This window comes from Thamnophis elegans, chromosome 8 (genome assembly GCF_009769535.1).
Source record: "Thamnophis elegans isolate rThaEle1 chromosome 8, rThaEle1.pri, whole genome shotgun sequence".
In the NCBI taxonomy this organism is placed as follows: Eukaryota; Metazoa; Chordata; class Lepidosauria; order Squamata; family Colubridae; genus Thamnophis; species Thamnophis elegans.
In genome coordinates this window covers 58,019,143-58,036,258 of record NC_045548.1, presented here as the reverse complement: position 1 = coordinate 58,036,258, position 17,116 = coordinate 58,019,143, and the positions used below count along the sequence as shown (strand labels likewise).

At 35.0% G+C, this 17,116-nt stretch overlaps 1 protein-coding gene across 1 annotated transcript in view; it reads right to left on the bottom strand.

Annotated features, from left to right (window-relative positions):
* ZFPM2 (zinc finger protein, FOG family member 2) overlaps positions 1 to 15,634 on the bottom strand; it is a 113,930-nt gene extending 98,296 nt beyond the window's left edge. Inside the window, exon 1 of the mRNA XM_032223279.1 lies at positions 15,528 to 15,634. Within this exon, the coding sequence (XP_032079170.1) occupies positions 15,528 to 15,618 (91 nt within the window). The 5' untranslated portion in view covers positions 15,619 to 15,634. The remainder of the gene's footprint in view (positions 1 to 15,527) is intronic.
* Positions 15,635 to 17,116: the final 1,482 nt, after the last annotated feature.

Below are 17,116 nucleotides of genomic sequence, written 5' to 3'. Positions count from 1 at the left end.
TATTTTACCGATGATTTCTGTGTGAAGAAAAGTGAGCATAAAGAAGACAAGATACATAAATTAGGGCCTGGATGGAAGCAGATAATTTTGTAATAAAATTGTTGATAAGAAGTGAGACAGCAGTAAGTAAATATGGTAAAAGATATTCTATGTATCCTTCTTTAATTCATTTTCTATTCACTCTATTAAAAAGGACTGTTCAATGCCAAACAAAGAAATGGTTTGGACTGGTTCTTTACATAGAATAGTGCTGGCCAACATTTTTTAAAAAAAATAATAATTATCAAGATGAATGGACATTAAAATATATGAACTAAAATTACTATTACTAATAACAGTTGGACTTATATCTACGATGCATCACAAAGAAGCAGAGACGGGAATAAACTAAGCAACAATGTGTGCCTTATTTTCAATTGTGCATATTAGAATTTGTTAAGAAAAGCAGGCTCAGTTCTTCCTGATCTCTTCTGATTTCTTAGACTACCATCCTCTTATCAGCAAAGCTCCCTCTTGCTGAGGATGATGGGACATGTAATCAAATGGTTCTGAAAGATGAGAAAACCAGCATAGAAAAGATGACTTACTTTTTTTCCCTTCAAAAGATGGTGATAAGTTAATACAATACAATAGCAGAGTTGGAAGGGACCTTGGAGGTCCTCTAGTTCAGCCCCCTGCCTAGGCAGGAAACCCTATACCATTTCAGACAAATGGCTATCCAACATCTTCTTAAAAACTTCCAGTGTTGGGACATTCGCAACTTCTGGAGGTAAGCTGTTCCACTGATTAATTGTTCTAACTGTCAGGAAATTTCTCCTCAGCAATAAGTTGCTAAGTTATTGATGTTGATTATACTTGCTTGGGAGGAAGAAGGAAGTTTCTTCTTTTATTTTGTACTTTTTAATTTTTCCCCTTTCCTTTTTTATATTGTTTAATCTATGTAGAGTGCATTAGTTTTATTTGTAGAACATCATCTTTAATAAAATTATTAACACAGACAGGGAAGACAGGCTTTGTTCTTCAAATCATTTCAAGCATGTATGGAGGTTGCCTTAACTGGCATTACCTATAAAGGATCTACTCCAGGACAATCAAACTTGCGGCCCACAGGCCAGATGCATCACACACTGGTTTAGTAAAGGGGTGGAAAGTCGCGATATGTCACATGATGGTGCCGTGACGACACAAATTTGACACTCCTGGCCTATTTCATTACCTTGAGGAAGAGGCAATTTATTCATTTCTCAGCCTGCACCCCTCTCAAAGTCTGGCAAACAAAATGGCTGCTAAAGAGGGTCAGAATTCATAGCTATCTTTTCAGGTGTATTTCTTGATTGGGAAGAAACCTACTTAGAGAGTTCTTAGAAATCTACTTAGAGAGTTCTTGGAATAGAGGTAATCCAGGTTTGCTATATATACTGACTAGTCTCAAGTCCTGTGTGTTTTAATACCATATTGATCTCCCAAAGACTTACGAACCCAACTACTAGAAACATGGTGGTGCAGTGATTAGAATGCAGCATTGCAGACTAACTCTGCCCACTACCAGAAGTTTGATCCTAACTGGCTCGAGATTGATTCAGCCTTCCATCTTTCTGAGATTGATAAAATGAGGACCCAAGTGTTGGGGACAATATGCTGACTCTCTAAACTGCTTATAGAGGGCTGTATAGCTGTATAGCACACTGAAATAAGTATGTAAGTCTAAGTGTTATTGGTACTAAAAGTATGTAAAAACCTACCTTTCCATGCAGTATGGAAGGTAAACTGGTTATCAGAAGTTTAAATACTTCAACTGTGTTTCAATATCACAGTGTTTCCATTCAGAGATAAAGCCCTTCTTACAGATGCCACACACCACCACTGAAAGAGTTGACAGCCGAGTTTTATTTTGCTCTGCCAGACAACTGCTGTTGGTGCTAGACATGTAATATGAGAGCTTCTTGAATGCTTCTAATAAGGACACACAAATGGTTGATGGAAAAAGAACTACTAATGTTTTGTTATGAGGGATATTGCTGTCTACATACCTAAACCGCTTTTGTGGCTTTTCTGTTTTAAGTTGTAAGCTGACCGGAGTCAGGCAGCCCATACATCAAATAAATAATGGATAAAAATATTTCTTCTGCCTGCACGCAGGATAAGTAGCTCCACCTGAGAATCATTGTGGGTTGGTAGCAAAGAGAGAGAGAGAGAAAGAGATCTGCATTTCTTTCTTTTCTAGAATACAAGCTATCTTTATATTTCATGTATAATCAGAAGAGAAGGGATGGTAGCTCAACACAGCAATAATCTATAAAATATTGTGTAAGCTTGCTCCTTTGATTTCTCATTATCTCATTATATACGTAAGACAAATAGAAAGAAAGGAGAGTTTCTAGTAATTGGGAAGGAGACGTGGCTGGATATATGCCTTTGAGTCAGTACTGACTCTTGGTAAGTTCCTGGGAAGGTGCTTGCAATTTTATTGGTAAGATTTCAGAAATGGTTTTGCCAATGCTTCCTTCATAGGGCTGAGAGAAAGTGACTGGCCTAAGGTTACTCAACTGGCTTTGTGCCTGTAGAGAAGGCATGGGCAATTAATTTTCCCATGGGACCACAGGGACTATTGTGGAGGGCTCCACTCCTGCCACTGCCCCTCCCCTCCTGCCCCACCACCCACCTCCATCCACCACCATTGCGATAGGCCAGACAGAGACAGCTGAAGGATTGGATGTGACCATGGGCCATAAAAGGTTCAGGTCTGCTATAGGGAGACTAGAACTTACTGTCTCCTGGTTTCTGGTCCAGTGCCTTCTGCTGTATCAAACTGGCTCTCAATTGTGGAGTATTCCATCTTTTTTTAAAAAAATGGTAATGCCTTTTTTCCCTAGAAGACAATTCAACATGGATACCATGTCCATAAACAAATGGTCTTTTGAAACTGTTTGTGCAAAAAATGCTTTTAATTTGTAAAGTTAATTTTTTTTACCAATGTGTAGGCTTTATTAGAATTTAATTTTAGATTCTAATATTTTAAAAGTGAATAATTGAATAAACCTTACTTATTTTGTAAAAGTGATTTTAATTATATTCGTATCTACCTTAACAACTCTTGGCACTCTTGGAAGAATCATGTTTCCAGGAGAAGAAAATGCTGTTATTTATAAAAGGGGACTTGGTGGCTCAGTGGCTAAGATGCTGAGCATGTCCATCAGAAAGGTTGGCAGTTTGGTGGTTTGAACCCCTAGCGCCGTGTAACGGAGTGAGCTCCCGTTACTTCTCCCAGCTTCTGCCAGCCTAGCAGTTTGATAGCATGTAAAAATGCTAGGAGAAAAATAGGGACCACCTTGGTGGAAACGTAACAGCGTTCCGTGCGCCTTTGGCATTTAGTCATGATCACAGAATTGTCATCCGACAGTGCTGGCTCTTTGGCTTAGAAATGGGGATCAGCACCGCCCCCTAGAGTTGGGAATGACTAGCATGTATATGCGAGGGGGGAACCTTTATAAAAGAGAGTTTTGTTCTGGACACACTGCAGCAAAACCCTATTACCTTTTCCGGACACATATGAACTGCCTGTGGACATCACACACTTCCATTGTCCTTGTTATTTTTGTTCTTTAAAGATCCTGTTCCCTTCCTCACCTCTCATACGCTTCCGTTCCAACATTTCTGAATGTTTGTTTTGTGTAACAAATCAGCCCCATTATGTTCATCACTGTTGCAGAGTTGAAGGTTAGGGCATATCAGTCAATTGTTCCTGTGAATGATCCTTGTGCATATGTGTCGTGTCTTGCTTTAAACAGAGACAAATCTTTGTTCTGATCTTCATTCAAGTGTTTAGTTTCCTATCTGCAATCCATTCAATAACGTCTGCACAGAGAAGCACTGTGTGGCATTGTCATTTGGGAAGATTATGCTATAAACCTTTATATTATCAGAGTTCATTCTTGAATGATTTAAAACAGGGCAGCTAAAATTCCCATAAAATCCTTTTACCCAAGGAACAAGCAAGCTTCTTCCATATTTTAGCTGTGTAAACCATGCATCTTTATTACCAATCTTTAGCTTTTCACGCAGTTCCTCCTGAACTGCTCTAGAGCATTCAATTGTATAATTTTCCTATTTTTCCTGTAATGATCTGCATTTTGTTTTTGTCAAGATTAGATGCTATAGAATGATGGTAGTGGTGACAGGGGCAATGATGATGATAGAAGACCCAGTTCAAATCAAGATTTGAAGAACACTTAATGGAACCAACTATGACAATGCTATTAATATTAAGAAATTACCCAATGCAAATAAATGCATTATAAATTGCATAATAAAAAGTTTTAAGCATCAGAATGAATATGCATCTAAATGAAATGAAACAGATAGAAAAATGAGAACTGGATGATGCGGAAACTATTACTTTGATTACAGTTAACATATTTATAGTTGTACTAAATAATATTATACCCTGAAGACAATGCCGTATGGCTTGATAAGTGTCAAAAACTCATAACCTAATGTCGTGATGTTGAGTCATCTTCTTTGATATTAGAAAACCTACAGATTGTCACACCAGTATTTTCTGTATTTTTATGATCCAAGATTCTATTTAGTATTGACCTTCGTTGCAGAAGTGAGCAAAACATGAGTGACAGCCCAATCCAGGCCCACGTTAAGCTAAGGTAATTGAACTTGAACAAGTTTATTGCATTGATTTCAGTGCAATTCAATCAGCTTAAATACTAATACTTCTGCTTAACTGAGAAATAAACTGAGATTATAAAACTATAATCAACAATATATTTACTCCATATAGACCTCTGATCTAAAGGATGGGTTATATATGAACAAAATAAAACTTTCTTAGCTGTGCAAAGTATACTAAGTGTGTAATATTATACTACAATATTATATGTTCTGCAGTGCTTATTCTCAAGTGAATAAGTATTGAACTGTAGACTAAGAGATCGCTATCTTATTCCTATCCCCTTCATTTTACTTAGGCAAAAATAAATGGGGCATTAGGATTTCAGCTTTAGTTATGTTTTAATCAATCTATACACTACTGAATGTAACATTGATTGGTAGTTAATTCTTTGTTACATAACAGGTTGTAAGCCCCAGTCATTCCATTTAATTCTTACTGATCAGAACTAAATGTGAAGTGTCTTTTTTGCTTATTTGTAATCAGTATTAACTATTTTATGTCATAATTACTCTGTACATAATTGACATTATCAGGTCCCCTAGAGGGAAACTGCAGCTTTATACTATTTAATATAAAATACTATAGCGAAAGTTCAACTGCTTGTTTTATGAAAAACTCTACATGTTTTGGTCACAGAAAATTGGCATTTTAGAATGACAATAGAACCTATATGTTCTACATATGTATTTCCAGCTATTCTGTTTCTATAGCAGACTGAATACAATTTGTCCTCTTACAAATTTGTTAATTTCTAGAATATTTTTGGCTCTTTAAAACATTAAATATCAAAGCACTTTCTCCAGAGGGAAACCATGTAAATCAACCTTTTTTTTCCTTGGAGATCTATAATCAGAGACCACATATATGCAACAAGAATTTGAATATTTTGTTCCATATACTTGTTTAGGTGCTTGTCTCCAACATTGGACTACTTTACAATATTGTTCATTGTCAGGGACAAATAATATTCTAAAATACAAGATGCTGATGTGCATATTAGGTAAAGTGGGCAAACTGAAACTGACAGACAATTCTGTAGGGGAAGGGGACAGGTTGTTACAAAAGCCAGGTTGCTGTCTTTTCCATGAGATGAAGGAATCAATATATAGATCCAATAAAGAATGCTATTTATGACAGAAGTTGCTACTATCAAGAGAAAGGGCAGGCTTGGTGTCTCTTTAGAGGAACAGAACATAGAAGCAGCCCATCATAAGGGCACCCCATGTTGATATCAGAACCTACATTCTTGTAGTAAAAGTTATTTTAAAATTTACACACTTTGTAAATCCTATGTATCAGGATATATAGTCTGTAATCTTATGGGCTTCGGGGGTCTTTTAAATCCCTTTAGTGAAGTGTCCAGTGATGACTATAGTTGTGTACGCCAATAAAAAGTATTTTGTGACATCAATCTGGCTCCTAGAAGTGGGTATTTTCTCAACAGCATCATTCATCTTCTTTGGAAATTAGCAGTGGCTTATACGTATAATGACCAAGTAATTATTTTAATTATTAAAATCAAGAGCAGGCAATGTAATAGATCAGTGGTTCCCAAACTTGGCAACTTTAAGACTTGTGGACTTCAATTCCCAGAATTCTCCAGCCAGCTCTGCTTCTGGGAGTTGAAGTCCACAAGTCTTAAAGTTGCCAAGTTTGGGAACCATTGTAATAGATATAGAAATAGATTTAAAAAATCTATGCAGAAATAGATTTAAAACTTAGGTTTCTATCATCAGAGGAGAGTAAGTCCTCGAATGTGGTCCTTTTCATTATTATTCTTTTACAAAATATATTGGCTAACATCCATGTCCTCTTATGTCATAAACTAAGAGTGGGAGCATTTGACAGGAATCACTATAAAATAAGTTATGGGTAAATTCTTCCTTGTTTCTTTTCATGCAGACCTTTTTGCTCTCTATTCCAATGGGGCTGTTTGAAAAGAACAACCTAGGTTTGATATTAGGCACCTAGGTCATGGTTTAACCTTGACAATAGCTCTTTCATTTCAAGCAGTAACATTTGCCAGGATCCCTAAGGTGTTTTCCTTTTTGTCAAATCCTAGCTTTTCTTAAAGAAAAAAAACCAGCTATGAGAAAGAAGGGGATTGAGGGGGGGGGGGGAAGAAGATAAATCTTAATTCACAAGCCGCAGGACTATCTCTATGTTTTCAGCACAAAACTTCAAATTCAATCCAAAAAGTGGATGTGTATTAGAAGGTGCAGATTTAAACCTTGTCCACCATGATCAAACTGGATTTATGGAGCATCATAACTCTCCAGACACCATCCAGCAGCTTATTAATTTAATAGACTCCTGTCCATTCCATGATGTTCCTGCCCTGACAGTCTCTCAAGATAAGGCGAAAACCTTTTGACAGGACCGAGTGCATATATATTTTCTTCTGTTTTCTTGGGTATGGGGTTGTCGACAACTTGAAATCTGTGGCTCAGCAAATTTGTGATTTCTTTTCTTATTAAGCTCGCACCAAAAACAACAGCAGCAACTTTTCTGTAAAGTTGGCTTCCTCAGATATAAATGAATGTTATTGACTCAAAACAGCTTAACTGTATTTTAAGAATTAAAAAAAAACAACCCATCAGTTTTTAATAGGTAAATGGTCTATTCCAGGATTTCCTTATCAAAATGTAACACCAAAGTTTGCCTAAAATGAAAGATTGAGGTTAATGGAAAAGTTCCTATGTCTGTGAAACATTCAAGGAATCCTTCAAGTTTAAGGAAGGAACAGTAGTTTTGTAATATAAAATAAAATTTAACTGAAACTGAACTATAGTTTGGCCAAATGTCAAAAAAGATGAGTATATATTTCAAGATTGAAGGTCCGTAAGTAAGAGTTTCATAGTTTCTCCTTTACTCTGACAGGAACAACAGAAATCTTTCAAAATAGATTGTTTCATGAACTACAGCAGTTGTTTATTTTGGCTTCTCCAGTGTGTATGGTTCCAAAGGAACAAGGCCCTATTTAAAGTTTTCCCCTGTGGCTGATTATCAAAAATAAGAGGGTGTGCCTTTCTTTTGCTGTCAAATGATTTGCCCAATATCTAAAATATTTCCTAAAGGTGCAAACTTGAATATTTCATATAAGGCTTGCATGTTAAATCTTGGAAAGAGATTACATTAAAGAGCACTATTGTGTGTGTGTTAATTTGTGGTTATAATTTTACAATTCAGCACCATCTTACCATACCTTACTGAGATATAATTTACATGCTTGTTATATGCTTTTTCATTGATATTATCTAAAATTTATCTCCACCTACATGCATCCTTCAAAGTCTGAGATGTCACTTATGTCCACGATTCTTTTAAATACCAACCATATTGCTGAGAAATTTCCTTTATGTTCTTCCTCTTCTAATATTTATCTAGTACTAAAGTCTGCTGGGAAATGAAGTTTCTTTATTTTGTTTTTGGATTTGAAAACGATTAAAACTCTGAGGTTACAAAATTCCTAAAGAAAAATTCATTTCTCTTGAAATAAATTGATTCAGAGGGGAAGAAAATAGCCATTTTTTTGCTATAGCCATCCCAATGATTATTTCAAGTTTTATTTCAGCTAATTTCCACTGCAGCAATTGCAATCTGTAACAAGATGTAATATAATATACAATTTAATCATTTTTAATTTATCAAAAAACAGTGCTTGCAGGCATTATAAAAAGGCTCAATAGTATAAAAAGGATTGTTGACAAGGAAGACAGAACTAATACATTAGGAGATTCTGGAAAATAGTCTACAGAGACTAAAAACCCCAGGGGCTTCTTGTTTACAAAATTAATATTTAATATATATTGAATATAAAATGTATATTTTTTTAAAAAAAATGAAAACAATTGTCATAATATTTGCTTAGGACCATCACCTTTCCAAAAGGACAATTTGTGGACAACTGTAACCCATAACAACTGTTGGAAGATTTCTGGCCCTTTGGCATGCTATCGGATTTGCAATAATAGCAGTCCATTCAATGGGAAAAAGAAAGTGTGTTTAGATTTCAGACAGATTGTAGATTTATATCAAGACTTACTTGCTATCTTGCACCAATATAGCACAAAGCACAATGTAACCTGGCAGCCTACTGAAGGTGAAGGCATTCTGCACCAATGAATGCAAGAGACTTAGTTAAATTAGTCAGATCTGTCCTATTACAGAAAGCAGTTTGCCCACAGTTCTTATGATGCCATTTTACCAGTGCCAGTATCTATATAACACACTATACCCCAAATTTAAGATAATAAATCCCAGTTTCTCATTACCTGTTGTGGCCAAATAAATTAATCATATTATATATAAAACAATGTCCTGCCTGATTTACATGCTCAGACAATGTCTGGGTTTTGCTAAGTGCTAAACTGCAAACTACCCAGCTCCATCGAGTTTGGGTTATGTGTGTTAATCCAATCATAGAGTAACAAGAGTATAACATTCTTCATCTGGAATTTGATAGGATTCCATCTGAGTTAGTCCTTGTTTGACAAGCTATAATGGCTAAAGAAATATCAAGCTGCAAAATGAACAGGAGCAAAGTATGTAGCAAAAGCATATGAAATAATAAAAACATATGAAGCACATATGTGCATATCCTCACGTGTGTGCGTATTTGTGTATATGTATGTATGTGTGTGTATGTGTGTGTATGTGTGTGTATGTGTGTGTGTGTACCCCATATTTGGGCATACCAGGGGTTGTGACTTTAAATATATACCTCTCACCCTGGCTGGCTGATAAGGAGTCGAGCTTTGTAGCTCAATGGTTAACACATCTGCCTGAGAGGCAATAGAGCACAGGTTCGATTCCCAACAAGGGTGTGGCTAGCTGATGACAGCTAAATAGCTTGAAATAGATCTATACTAGTCTCCCTTTATTTATTTATCAGCATAAATATAACATATATATATATATATATATATATATATATATATATATATATATATATGTGTGTGTGTGTGTGTGTGTGTGTGTGTGTGTGTGTGTGTGTGTGTGTGTGTATATATATACCCTATATATATAGGGTTCATGTAAAATATTTAGCAGTGGGAATTATAAAATCATAAGGAGATTAAGTTAGCTAGTTGTGAAATTCTAATATTGCTTTTTAAATGACTTCAGGACATAGGAGGTGCTAAGGTTATTATCTGTTATCAGGAATACAGTGGAATTGTATAACTGGATAATAACTAAACAACTGACACAATGTAAAATTACATTATCAGTGTGTTAAAACAAAATTGCACCCTAAAGGAGTCTACATGCCAGCTCAGAGCTGCAGTGTAATTATGCTTAACTCTGATAATTAAAATACAACGGAGATCAACAGAATCATTTTCATTAAGAAAATTATTAATGATGGTGGTATAATGGTAATTGATTGCAGAGCACCACAGGATAACGCCATGCAGTATAAACCAACATGTTTTAATAATATGTCTGAGACTGTTTTGATATGGCGCATACGGTTGAGAATGTTTGAAATTAAGATAGAAGCAGTGAGATATATTAAAAATGGGAAACCATAAAGTGGCTGTTTTTATAATATTTCATTTAAAAAAAATACAAATCCCAAAGTATTTGAAGACTAGATTGCATTATGGATCGATGTGTGCTGCAATAAAAATAGCCATTTGCAGCATCAATTATACAGCCGAAGTAAACGGAACAAATATTTCTCAAGCCTTCTGTCATTTCATTTCATGTTCCGCATTGATCGTTTTTACATTTGTGACCATGATTAACTGATATTACTTTGTTTTCTATCTAGCTGCACCAAGTACTTTTAGCCTTCATTATTGAGATGATGCAGAAAACAGCATTGGTGCTCTTCAATGCATGCTTAATGAAATGTGAGGGGATAATTTTATGTAAATAATAATTGATAATTGACTCAGCAGTTACAATTTATGCGTGATCTCATGTGCTGTAAAATGTCCAGGTCCTCTTCATCTGAAAACTGATGTCTCTGCCTGTTTGAACTTTTAAATAAAACAATGATTTTGTTCAGTATGTGTACATTTTCAACAATGCACGTCTTTTCCCTGATTTTCTTTTTTCTTTTGCTTACATCTTATTCCTTAATTAAATTGTAAAGTGTACTTTGGCTACTCAGTTTTATTCCATGACCACAACATATAAACAGCAATTTGAGAATACTCCCTTTTTTACAATCCTGTAATTCTTTAATTTAGGATAAATTCAGGGCATTTGCTGGCCAGATGCCCTTCCTGATGCCATGTGGAGTTCACAGAAGATATTTTTCTTTGTGCCCTAGGAGAGAAACATCTACTGCTACCTAGGATTGAACTCTCAACCTTCCGAATGGGAGGTGAGAGTCTTCACCACTATGCTACCATGCCATTCAACTTGATAATATATCATCATCATCATACTAAGAACAGTAGTAAACCGAAATGTGAATTAAATTCATGTCAAAGAGAATTTCTATAGTAAAAATGAAAAATACCCAAATGACTGTACTTTCCGACAGAAACAATGTATAAGAAAGTGCGGGCCAAGTAAATAGAGGACTTATTAATTTGCACCAAAATAAAATTTTCATTACATGTGAGATAACTACATTAAAAGTCATATTTAGTGACATCTGTTAGCATCATCCTTTGACAGCATATCTATCTCTCTGTCCATCCATCCATCCATCCATCCTCTACCTTAGATCTGAATGAGCATGAAATCAACATATGATCCTGGGTGGGCAGTGAACACCAAATTGATTTCTACATGGAGCTGCCCTTCTGGAATATCTAAAAGCACCAACCGGTATAAAATGCAGCAGTGCAGACGGTTATGTCTGCTCCTAGAACAACCAATGTTACACTTCTGCTCTATAAACTGCATTGGTTGCCAGTTTGCTTCCAATTCAAGGTACTGCTTTTGCCCTTTAAAGCCCTTCAAGACATGGGGCTGGTTTATTTGAGGGATCATCTCTTTTCCATTACATCTGCTCATCTCTTCAGATCTGGCAAAAGTGGCACACTGTATGTCCCATTCCTCAAGGAACTAAACTTGGCAGGTCCAAATAGGTAGGAACATGTCTTCTGTTTCACCTGCCTTATGGAACATTCTTCCCCCTGAAGTGAGGTCATCCCTGTCCCTCCATATTTTCCAGAAGCCTAAAGATTTGGCTTTATCATCAGGCCTTGGGCTTCCAGGAAACTGGTGAGATATTGAGGTTGTTCCATTGCTGATCAAATCATCTGTATGTGTGTGGATGTTTGCGTTTTATGCGTTTCTTGTTTTTAAACTTTTTTTTAATGTATGCCACTCAGAATCACTTCTTATGAGTTGAGTAACTATATAATTTTGATAAACAAATAAATTTAAAACAATAAAAATATCAACAAAATCAGAAATACATCACACACTGATGACCTTTTTTTTTGTTCAGACATATTAGAAAAGAGTTTCTAAAGTTGCTTAAACTAAACAAGAAAATCTAGGCTAAGTATTTTTGTTACTATATAATAAAAAAATTGAATGGTTTTACTGTGAAACACATCCTATATGTAACTAGTACTTTTCATTAAAAATATTTTGGTATTTTCAAAGAACTAAGCATGTACTGCATTTTTAGAATACAGGATCACAACCTCATTGCAATTAGCAATGACTGAATCACATCCAACTTCCATATTTGTTAGCTATGATAATCCTTTTCCTTTAAAAAAAATCATTTTTATTCAGCATTCTTAAATTAAAATCACAATTACATTTTTATAGCTTTCCACTATTGGCATTCTTTATTCTAATTTATAATTTTCCATTCTACTGCCTATTGTTTCATACATAAATACTCCTGGTCTCATGATTAATATTTTTAGAATGTATATTTTAGAATATACAACGTGATAAACCTTTTCCTGAAAGACTTTTATCCAAAATAAAGTTTCAGGTTTCTTCAGTGAACAGCAATAGAATTCAAGAAAGAATATACTGTCACCTACAGTCTATTTTCAACAGGACAAAAATGGTTAGAATGCTTACTGAAAGCAGACACATATTATGCAGATCGGGTTGTTGTTGTTTTGTTGTTGTTGTTGTTGTTGTTGTTATTATTATTATTTATTGCTAAGCAACTTGAAAGGGCTTCCAGAACAGCATGAATACATAGTGGAGATTGTTTTCCCTAAACAGATGGAAACCTTCTATTTAGGATCTAAATCTAATCTAATTTCTAGATGAATCAAATGATACAAATTTCATTTTGAGGATCCCATTAGTATCATTATGTGTATTAGACAATATATGATCAAAATTTAAAAGCATAAGAACAGCCTTATGAAATCGGACCAAATTCCATAAAGTGCAGCATTTTATGTTCCACAAGAAAAAGTCTATTCATCCCGGAAACCGTAAAATATCATCATCCTTATAATACTCCAAATTGCCCCATCATCGTTTAAATTCTAAAATAATTGAGTCCAAATCTAGTGATTCACTTATATTTTACTAATTTAAATTTGATTACCTAGCAGGAATGTCAAAACTATCCAATGCAGCCGTTGCCACCATATCCAATTGCACTGAATTTTGCTATGACTTACTAGGAAATTTGATTTTTCAGCGTTTTCCAATTTTATTGAATCGGGCACAAAAGCGATGATCCATTCAGTCTTACTATCAGTTAGTGAAACATGTTCATTAATATTATTTCAGGCTGCATTTTAACCAAATAAAAAACAATGTACATATAATAATGCTGAAGTTAAAATGAAATGTTCATTTTTATTCAGAAAGAATTTTCACACTCATTTAACAATAAAATATTTCGTCAACCTTAAGTGGTACAATCTAAGAGTGATTTTATCACATTATCTGCCTTAGAGATACAGTATATTAAAAATTGTCAGCCTTATCACTACTGAGTCAGATTTTAAGAAGCAACAGTATTAAAAAAAATCAAACAGGACTAGATAGATGTAAGAGAAAAAAATTCAGAAATCTGCTAGTGAAATTTTTCATCTGTGAACAACTATGTGGCTTACCATTTATTTTAGAACAGTTGTAGCAAAAGTTTTAGATAAACTGTCATCAATCATTTATTTAGAAATATAAAGATGCATACTAAAATATGTGCTAATATTGTATTTTATTTTATTTTTATTAAGTATGGTTTTCTGCTGTTAAAGTAATGCTTCATAGCAGACTTGAGAAATATATGTATTGCTTCTTTTTGTGTTCCCTTAATTAAATATTTCCAGGTTACAAACTGTGTGCATGCCTGTTTTATATAATTATATAAAAATACGTAAGATTCTAATGTACAACTACTCAAGCAAATTCTGTTTTCAATGTTTCAGTTTTCGAAAGCTTGTTCTGTTCTAAAAGAAATCTTATTTAAAATATACCATTTGCAATGATTATAAAAACAAGGTATAATTGTTTCTAGTAAGTTTTAATAGTTCTTGATGTTATGATTGACTTTGAATGTTAATATAGTAATATAGGTCCTTATGTGCCTGAACATTGTACACTGAAATGGTCACAAGGTTGTTACAATGAAGAAATATTTCACTCTTGTAGAGGTTTTGGTTAGGAATGTTTAAAAGACAACTTAAGAAATATCAAAGAAGTCTTTATTTTCAGAAGTAACGCTGAGACTATAAATTTATAGCACTTGAAATGTGACAGTAATTGAAAATATTAAAAGTTAAGAAAGAAAGAAAATATATATTAGAAACATAGAATAGGAAAGTTTAGACACAACACTGGAGAACATCTCGTCCAATTCCCTTTGTCATGCATAAATTCACTACTCATTCAAGTGTCATAGATCTGTATTATATAGTTCATATTCATATTAAATCTGCATTGTTTTTTCTAAAACATGGGCGCAACAAATCTGATAAGGGTGAAAATAAAATTCAATTTAGTGAAGATTAATTCCTGGTTTTATCCCATTGTTTACCAATGATTTGCTTTTGTTCCAAATGGTCTTTTCCCCAATAGCATGTTAACTCAGAATTCCTGTTAATTATTCATTCCCACATAAATCTCAATGTATAGAATCTCAGCATTCTGAAATCCCTTTGAGGTTACAATACAATTGTAAAATTATATCTAACATTTGGTATACCTACTTAAAACCTCATTCTTCTTTTGACCACTCATTTTGGAAATTTACCCAGTTATACGTAAGCATTCTAAAAAGTGGTATGATATTCCTTTACACATGATAAGTCATATACTCAGCAAGCCAAAGCTTAATCAATCCAATCTTTCAGTTTTCAGAACCTTCGAAATCACAGTTCTCACAATCATCTTCTCCAAAACAACATGGGTGTTTCCAATGGATTTTTATTTACTTGTCACAAGCAGTGATATTTTTTTTCTTTATTTCTATTAGGTTAAAACTGCAATTGGGTGAGCCTCTTTTAAAAAAAAAACCTCAAAGGAATGTTCACAATATATTCATGGCTTAATACAATGCAGTAATTTTATCTTAGGTTGGAAAAAAAGAAGAATGAAAAAGCTGCTGCGTTTAAAACAGACACACTTGAAATCAAAGATCTGGGAAGTAGGAGGATAGCTTTTCACGTTGCAAGTGAAGTAAGCAAGCCTTTTAAATCAGAAATGCATCAGGTAGAAGAAAGATCTATACCTTTAAAATATTCTGTTTGAACGCTGAATAATATATGTCTCTGTTTCATGCTCATGAATAAAACCCTTCTCTCTTTCTTAAGGTGGTAATTAACAAATGTGAGTTACTCATCTCTGCTGCCTGTATTTGCTGTCTATTATCAACTAGCAAGTTTCTCCAGCACTGGGTTAATTCCTTACCAAGAAAGAGGAAGAGAAACTAGCTTGGATTTACCTTTGCTGTACACAATGCAGTTGTTTTTGTTGTCTTCTACTCCTTGCCAAGTCATATCCAGCAACCACTTGGGGCCAGCGGTCAACACCATAGGGAGTGGGGCCTTTGGCTTCTGAGGGGGGAAAAAGGCAACAAACATAGCCCAGTAAGCTTGTGTTGATTAAGAATTTAAACAAAACCAGTAGCAATAACTTTATTTGCAAACTAATTTGATCTCTAAATCGAGAAACCTTATTCCCTGACTGATGGAGAAAGGCAAGAGGAAGAAGAGCGGGAGGAGAAGGAGAAGAAGGAAGAGGGTTAGTGCTTTGATAAAAAATGAATGGCAGAATTATTATTGAGGATTTTTTTCTGAATGATAGCACTGGATCAGATCTCCAAGATTAGACACATCTCTAGTGGCTTTGAATTATAAAGGGAATGTAGGTGACTTTCACAGCAAAAAGCCAAGTGTTTAGAAATGAACTTTAGACACATTGTACTTCGTTATCAACAGGATCTCTATTTCCTGAAACAGACAGGAAAGAATTTAAAGAATCGGTATCCATTTCAAAGCCCAAGTAACATTTATGTTTCGTGGGAAATTATTCTGAATGGATAATGTATTTTCTCCCCACCCCCACCCACCCCTTTTTCCTTTGATGGCTGTTGATGAGCTTGCTTTATTGTTGCTGAAATAATAATGATTATGAACTCCAAAAGGGAAAGGAAAATTAGCAGCCAAAATAAATTTGGGTGACCAAATCAGAGAAAAATGCATGATACATAACCTGATTCACAAAAGATTAAGAAACACACAGGTCATTTTAAATACCATTTCTAAAACATTTCCCATGGAGCAAGTTAGGACAGAAACATTCAAATTACTTTTGCTCAAGTTCCCTGCTAAATCTAAATGCAAGGAATGAACTGATCCTCAATTTAGAAAGTCTTATCCCTAGGTTTTTTTTTTTTTTTACAATGATTGGTAGTCAAATGCTATTTAGACAGTTATCATTAATCATTCCTTGTTCTGCATATCAAACATCTTGAAACTATAACTCAAAGTGCAAAGTACATTGAAAAGACTCTCTAGAAAATAATCTAATGGGCTTCTTTATTTTTTATTTTAATATAGATAGGGTGTTTTTCCAGAAGCTCCAGACTTGTCTTAGAAATACTGTTGCAGTTTCTATCCCTGATCTAGAAGTCAGAAGCATAAAGTTAAAGCTGTGAGGCCACTGTACCAGCAAAGAGAGCTGAGCAGTGACTTGCTATAACCATACTTCTGTCCTAATGCTAAATCTTTAGTCAGAGATGGCTAACCTTTTCCGGACCAGGTGCCCAAAGCACGCACACCCCCAAAATGCAATGTGTGTGCAGCCTCCGTGCATGTGCCCTGCGCCCATGCATGCATGCCCTACCCTCGCATGAGCCCCACCCCAACACATGCATCTGCAGCTCCACATACGCACCATGTCGCCCGCTCATGTGTGCAGGTCCCCTCTGCAGGCCCTGCACATTTGCAGCAGAGACCCGAAGACTATCTGGCCAGCGGGAGGCACACATGCAGGTGCTAGCATGCCCACAGAGAGGGTGGTTCGCCACCA